A 7,910-nucleotide genomic window follows, 5' to 3' on the forward strand; every position below is an offset into this window, starting at 1 on the left:
AGATTGATGATCATGAATGTGTAGTTTCTAAGACCTTAAATCAGCAACAACAGCATTACATTAGATCCCAATGGACATCTAGCTCCTCCCACCACCACACCCTGAAACCAAACAAATTCAGATTCCCCATTGTCCTTCCACCAACACTGCTGCTGTTACCAAGGTCGACTCTGAGATCACAGATGTGGAGGTAGAATCTGAATTCAACTCCCATCCTGACATTGGAACACATAAAGCCCTCCAAATAAAAAATTACAATAATTCCGCCATCCTTTCCTGAATGTTCACTGAATTCATCTCCACAAAAGACAAACTATTTAAAGAGACAGCCCCGATTTACCATAAAAAAAGTTAAATTCTCAAACTCGCAGTCCCAAACCCAGTCTTATCGTTGCCAAACCTATTGTATTATAATAACCTCACTGCTGACTGAAAAAACTCATTGTAAAGCCCTCAGTGTCCCACTCTTGCCTCCCTCCCACATGCAAAATCTGCGAACAGTCTCATCTGACCTATTCTTCCAAGTATAAAGTCAAGCCCCCACCCACAAAACAAGAAATAACGGTATCCATTCATCCTATTGATAGCCATATTCATCGTAAAAATTCCCTTCACACACCACCCGCTGCTGAAGACCTAATGTTTATAACCATCGTTTTAGAGAATACTCACCCCTTCCAAAGGTACAACCTCATATGCTACGGCTCGAGTGCAAGACTTAACGGTGTGAGCTGTCTGCCCTCTGCTCACTTGTGCTTGTGCCTGCCTGACTGTCCCCAGGCAGGCCTACAAGCTGGAACAACTACCTACGCTACCCATTACCCAAACCCCACGTATCGAATCCCAACGTCCATGCTAAAGTTATCCAATACTACTCCCACACCAACTGGAGTGCCTATCAGGAAGCCATCAGTACCCACATCACAAGCCACTCAAATTGTCTTCCAGTGTTGTGATGATGTCTCCCATGTTGCTACTTTTCTACAGCAGACCTTCTTAGATGTCATGCCCGCCCATATTCTAACCAAATCAATCTATCCTATCTGTCTCACTCTCCCGCAATAAGCTCTGTTTCTTCTTCGGAAGTCCCATCAGTAATACTTGCCCCTACAGACTCATGACTGGGATACACTCTTGCCACTAACAAATCCAGAGGAACATCAGAAACATACGCTGGGACAGGTGCAAAACACGCACCAGACATAACTCTACATTTCCAATAATCGCCTCAAAGTGCTGGGAACCTTTTCACTGGGTCACCAGCAACAATTCTGCACCTTACTGCCTTCTTCTCTACAATAAATATCCCCTACTTGACCAAGTAATCACTTCGCATACTATGTCTCCAATATCCTCACAATTCCTGACGACGCTTTTTCGACTTACCACTATTCCCTACGGTTCATGACTGTACAGATATCACTGTCTCACACCTTGAACCACTTTCTAGTACTTGGACAACATTAAATAGACAACTGAATACACCACTCACATCACACGATATTAAACAAGTCCTCCACAAGAAATGCAGTACTGCTTTCGGTTACGACTGCGTTATCTATAGAAAACTAAAAGATTTCTGGCCTCCTTCCTTCCCTTGCAACTCTCACGTCAGTGTTTAGGAAGGTCTTTGAATCCATCCTCTCTCAACTTATGCATAACCACCCATACCAGCACCTGCCTCTATTATCCCTGTCCGCAAACCAGTGTGGCTTTCGTCCCAGTTTGTCTTCCAATTACCATCACCTGTACAGGTCACATGCATACTCAAGAAAGGAAGTAACCGAGCGAGGTGGCTCAGTGGCTAGCAAACGACTCGCATTCGAGTGGACTACGGTTCAATCCCGCGTCCGGCCATCCTGATTTAGGTTTTCCGTGATTTCCCTAAATCGCTTCAGGCTAATGCCTGGATGGTTCCTTTGAAAGGGCACGGCCGACTTCCTTCCCCGTCCTTCCCTAATCCGATGAGACCTATGACCTAGCTGTCTGGTCTCCTTCCCCCAAACAACCCCAAGAAAGGAAGTAGGAGTAATCCGATGAATTAACGACCCATATCACTGTGTTCGAACATCGTGAATTACCTTGAGGAAGCGTAGCTCTTTATTCTCACAAAGCATTGAGTTTCATTGACAGAGGATCTTAAATTGATGCCATGTTTCTAGATTTCGAAAAGGTTTTTGGTACCGTTCTTCACAAGTGGCTTATCAAATTGTGTGCCTATGGCGTATTTTCTCAGTTGTGCGACTGATTTCGTGATTTTCGGTTAGAAATGTCACAGTTCTACGTAACTGGCGGGAAGTCACCGAGTAAACCAGAAGTGTCAGACGTTCCCCAATGAAGTGTTCTAGGCCCTCTGCTGTTTCCAATCGACATAAACGGTATACCGGTAAGAGACAATCTGAGCAGTCATCAGAAGATCAAACCAATTTCAAATTGATTTAGACTTGTAAAAAGTAGCAGTTGATCCTAAATAGTGAAAAGCCTGAGGTCTCCACATGAATACTGAAAGGAATCTTTAATATCAGCTATATCATAAATGGGACAAATCTAAAGACCGCCGACTCAACTAGATATGATACCTAGAAATTAAAGTTACGAACAACTTAAATTGGAACGATCACACGGATAATGTTATTGAGAAAACAAACAAAAGACTGTGTTTTATAGGCAGAACACTTAGAAGATGGAGTAGGTCTACTGCAAAGACTGCCTACGATACCGTTGTCCGCCCTCTGCTAGAGTATTGCTGTGCAGTATGGGACGGAAGACATCGAAAAAGTTCAAAGATGTGCAGCAGGTTTTGTATATCGGGAAATAGTGGAGAGAGTGTCACGGACATGATACAGGATTTCGAGTGGCGATCATCAAAACAAGGATTTGTTGTTTTTTTTTTTTTTTTTTTTTCCAGCGAGCTCTTTTCATGAAGTTTCTATCTTCAGCGTTCTCCTCCAGATGCAAAAAATATTTTGTTGACACCCACCAAGATAGGGAGAAGTGGTCATTGTAATAAAATAAGAGAAATCTAAGCTCACACGGAAAAGTGTTCGTTTGTCCTGCGCACTGGTAGTGTGTGGAACAGTGCAAAAATAATGTGTAAGTGGTTCGATAAACCCTCTGTCAGGATCTCAACTGTGAATTGCAGAGTAGCCATGTAGAAGAACAGGTAGGAATGTCTTCATTACTTTATCAAAATCTGGGAAACTTACAACAGTCTTATACGGAAAAAAAATTTTAGCGCTTTGAACAAGCACTACGTGCAGGAGAACAACTTTCTTCTGTAAACTGATTCATAGTGAGAGTACAACCAAGTCCACAATTATGCAATGTGGTTTGTTAAGATGGACTGCCATTGTGCACTATTAAACTGATGCTTGCCCCCCCCCCCCCCCCACAAACAAACACACACACACACACACACACACACACACCGAAAGCACTCCACTAGCGCAATATCTGTGATGTCCGTTTTTATCGTCAGGTAGAGAATTCCATCAAAAAGATTCAAAACTACCCTTATCGAGACAAAAAGAAATTACATGCCGAGGAGACTGCATCAAATAAATTTCATTGTACCTCACCAGCTACGTTGGCGCAATATTTGGCAGAATGATGCGTTACAAGAAATGTGCTTCCACACTGTGTGACGAGAGAGAACATTTTATGAATGTATAATAAGTTTGCTTTTCTATAAAAAAATTAAAAATAATCTTGCAATCGTTTATGAGGTGTGCAAGATGCCGAGAACTTTACTGCTCGCCTTGTTTTTATGATGCATATCACCACAGAACATGTAAATCATGAACTGTATAATAATGAAAGTACTTAATTTATACTCTGTAGTCCTCATTTATGCCTTAATTACCACCCCTTCTTGGCAATGTATTAACATTCTCAAAGTTTCACTCTCCTTTCATTTACACACCTTTTATAAATAGATTAATAATTACAGTGTATTGGGAATTATTTCTGTTTAGTTGCAACACACGTAAAATTTGTTCTTGCAGAGGGACACGACCCCCAACCCGCAGATTACCGTTGCGTATTCTTTCTGCTGTGCCAACCACTGCCTGGAAACTATGCTAACACAAAGGGCTTTAGCCTTGTCCGACCCACGCCAGAAATGCTAGTTTCTTCCAAACACTTCGTACTTCTGTCACTTTAATTTCTGGCCAAGCCTTCTATATAATTTAGGTGGGGCGAAGTCGGTGTTGAGTAGTTGCGGTCCAATTTTGGGTGATTGTTGGGCGTGGCTTACACTTTACATAAACAAACCCAAAAATGTAGTTTTAAAAATCTAGTGATTCAACATTTGTATTTGAGATAGTCGATATTATAAAGTACAAGACATAAAAATAATGCTCTACATTCAATACAATGATCATTACAGATGGTATTAAAATGTAATGAACATTTTAAAGGTTAATCTCTTGCTTCTTGGCATTTGAGAAATATCAGTCAATATAACTTTTTGACAACTTGTTGGTGTTTGCTATTACCTGACAGATTTCTCTCAGTTTTTCAGATTTGTACTCTGTGTCAGTCTATACCATTACTGGTCTATGAAGAAAATATAATGCGTGTATTTGTAGCTATATTTATTGGATTGTATCCACTTTAAGTCACAATCAGTATCATAACAACTTTTAGCAGTTTTAAAAATTACAATTTCTTTCAGGTGTCAAAAGATGATAAGCATTCAAGATATGTCTGTCCTAAATGTGTGCACAAGATCGACTTGTTTTATGTGTTCAAGACCAATTGTAAAAGAGCTGATAAACTTCAGAAATTGTCAAAAGACAGAGTGCCACAAAGGGGAAAGATAGGCATTCGTGCCAGTAATGAGGTGAGTTTGTGACAGTATGTATAATTTTTTGCTTCAAGTCCCACAGACAATACCACCAATTGTAAGCACAAAATAAATAAATGAAATATTGTATAAAGCAAATTTGGAACACTCATCTATTTTTGTTTGAAGTAACTGCTTTTGTCTTTTCAGGACAGCCAGGTTGTAGGCAGCAGTGAAAAGACGCTGTATGGAGTCCTGGATGAGCAGGTCAATGAAGAATACCAAGATCCAAATCAGACATGGTTATCAAATAGTCCCAGTGTTTTGAAAAACCCATCTCAAGATATAATTAACGCAGAACACAGTAAAAATCCTAGTAATAACTGCTGCTACTTAACAGGAGTTGATCATTACCATGATAATGACGAAGAATGTATGCTAGAAGAAGAAGTTTTCCCACCAGAAGCTCTGAGACATGCTGATGAATCAGTTACACCATTACTGAACAACACTTGTCCCTCAGATAATGGTACATCTGGAACTGAAACACCAACATCTACGTATGCTGATTCCTCTGGGGCCCTTGTTGCAGAAAATGATGAAAATCAGAGAAATACCGATAATATCCTGTCTAATTCTTCCTGTGTTACAAGTACATGTGCATCAAGTGTGTATTCGGACGAGGTTATGTGGACATCATCCGAAATCACACACCATACAGTTCAACAACAAGTTTCAAACAATTCTTCAGATGTTTCTAAGAGTGACTGTGTTGGACAGCCATTTGTGTTAAATGTGGATTGGAATGAACTATCTGACTATAAAAATGGAGCATATAATGTAATATATCTAACAGGTCTGAACGAAAATGGAGAGAGTACTAATTTCTTAATTTATACTGACAAAGTGTTCTACACCAATGCAATCTTGTATGATGCCTTCTTGCATGATTTACCCTTGCAAACAGTTCTTGAAGGACCCACATTCGTTCCTTCCTTCTCCCCAAGTTTTATCAGATGCTCCTACTGCGAAAAACTGTTCAGGTGTATGAGGAGTCATGTCTTGCATAAAAGTGTTTGTCAGAAGTTCTTTCAGTGCAGGCATTGCAGGAAGAAATTTGTTTCAAAAATTTTAAGACAGCTCCATTATCTGAATGAATGTGTTTTTAGAAGGGTATGTCATGATCATGGGTATGCTCAGGGCCAAACACATAAAGTAACAGAGCAAACTTTAATGAGAATGGCAAAGGTTCATTTGCACAGACTACACATTTGCACCAAGTGCAATAATATTTTCAGAACTGATGGCCATCTGATTAAACATAAGACAACCTGCCAAAGAAGACCATATCATTGCAGATCACTTCTAAGAGTTTCTAGGACATGTGAGAGCCTAAAATGCTTTGGAAGCAGAACATTAAAAAATCTAGACATGTATCCAATTAATAATCTTATAAAAGATTCTTATATGGCTAATGTTAAAAGCATAAGCTCCACTACTAATGCTGAAAGTAATCACTGCATGCTCAGGAGTAATAACTTGTCAGTTAAGACACGTTCTGCAGTCTCCACCCAAAGTAAAACTACTGTTAAGAGAAAAGATATATCTGACAGCACATCAGTTTTGTATGCTGTTGGCCTTGTGAAGAAGAATTAGCTTGCTTATTATCATTACAAATGGAAAAATTCATACTTAAAACTCCAGAAATAAATGTGAATGGAGTTTTACTGACTAACCTCGGATACCTTAAATTGGGAGATTCCTTTTCTAGTTGCCAGAGGAAATAAAAGAAAGCAGCATTCAGGAGTGTGAAAGAAAAATAATCCTCGTATTTTGAAAGTGTGAGATACACATTTATTTATTTCATACTGCTTTCACATCATCACACTATGTTGTGGCTAGCTTCTGTTCATCTGAAAACAGCTTTGGGTTTTCATAAAAAAATCATATCTATTAAATTAATTATATTATATATGATTTGTATTCAATAATACACAGGATAATTGTTGTTGATGTACTTATTGAATCTCCAAAGTCAATTATTTATGTATATAGGTAAAACAATTGACATACCTCGTAAGATTTTCTGAAATGTTTTATTTGTCTATATAAACTTCATTGTCTCAGGTAATATTGCAATACTTCTGTTGAGAAAATGATTACGTGGAACAACATTTTGAATAAAACATTTATTATATTTCTGTTATACAGATATGCATGTTTAGATAGTCATTGACTGTTTAAAGCTTTTTGACCCTTGATTTGATATAAATATTTTCATGTTTGCTAATGAAGTTTGCTGTCTTTTGATGAAATGTTCACTGTCAGATGTGTACATATTTAGCTTTCCTTGATTGTCAAGAAGTTTACTCACTATCCTCAGTTTGTAAAAACAATGACAACAATTGGAGCCCATTTTATTTATGCTTAAGATAAAAAAGGTATGATTTTATACCATCCATAGTTACTGTATTAGGGAAAATCCAATACAGTGAAATGAATGTAAAACTGAATAATAAAGTCCATCTACTGTCTTTTAATTTCCCAATGTACATTTCAGAGTACAGATTCATCATAGGGTTTCAGCTGGTTTTCGAATTTTGCTAATATTGTTGTATTTGCTATCAGAACAAAGAAAATTCTACATGTTGTTTACACTAATCGTATAGTGGTTTCTTCTTTGTCATGTCAACATACAAGAAATGCATATGTATGAATGTTGCTGATACGATATTGTATATGACATCACAGTGAAATAACTAATCCATGATAATTGTAAACTACATGTGCAAGCTACTTCACTGCAATGGCAAATACAAGTGTCAGCAAAATTCACAGATACACATTTGTGGTATGTTTCATTACAATGATGGTCGTTCAGTGACCAACTGAATCGCAGATGCTGAAGCTGTGTTTTGAATGGTACCTTGGTGAAGTAAGTACACTATCGAAAAAGCAGCAAATGTACTTTATCAATGAGTTTAAAAGTATTAATTAATCACAACCAGGCTACTGGAGCAGAAAACATAAGTCATTCCATTTCTAAAATGTACAGTCATAGACATAAAACCGAGCTGCTGCAGAGAATAAGTTGAAGTCATTCACTTAAGGCATGCAATATGAT

The 7,910-nt window shown here is 38.3% G+C and overlaps 1 protein-coding gene across 1 annotated transcript in view; it reads left to right on the top strand.

Moving 5' to 3' along the window:
* Positions 1-7,194, top strand: part of LOC126458042 (uncharacterized) — a 141,188-nt gene extending 133,994 nt beyond the window's left edge. Inside the window, exons 2-3 of the mRNA XM_050094835.1 lie at positions 4,676-4,843; positions 4,997-7,194. Coding sequence (XP_049950792.1) covers positions 4,676-4,843; positions 4,997-6,442 — 1,614 coding nt within the window. The 3' untranslated portion in view covers positions 6,443-7,194. The remainder of the gene's footprint in view (positions 1-4,675; positions 4,844-4,996) is intronic.
* Positions 7,195-7,910: the final 716 nt, after the last annotated feature.

The sequence above is a fragment of the Schistocerca serialis genome, chromosome 2, assembly GCF_023864345.2.
Source record: "Schistocerca serialis cubense isolate TAMUIC-IGC-003099 chromosome 2, iqSchSeri2.2, whole genome shotgun sequence".
Taxonomy (NCBI): Eukaryota; Metazoa; Arthropoda; class Insecta; order Orthoptera; family Acrididae; genus Schistocerca; species Schistocerca serialis.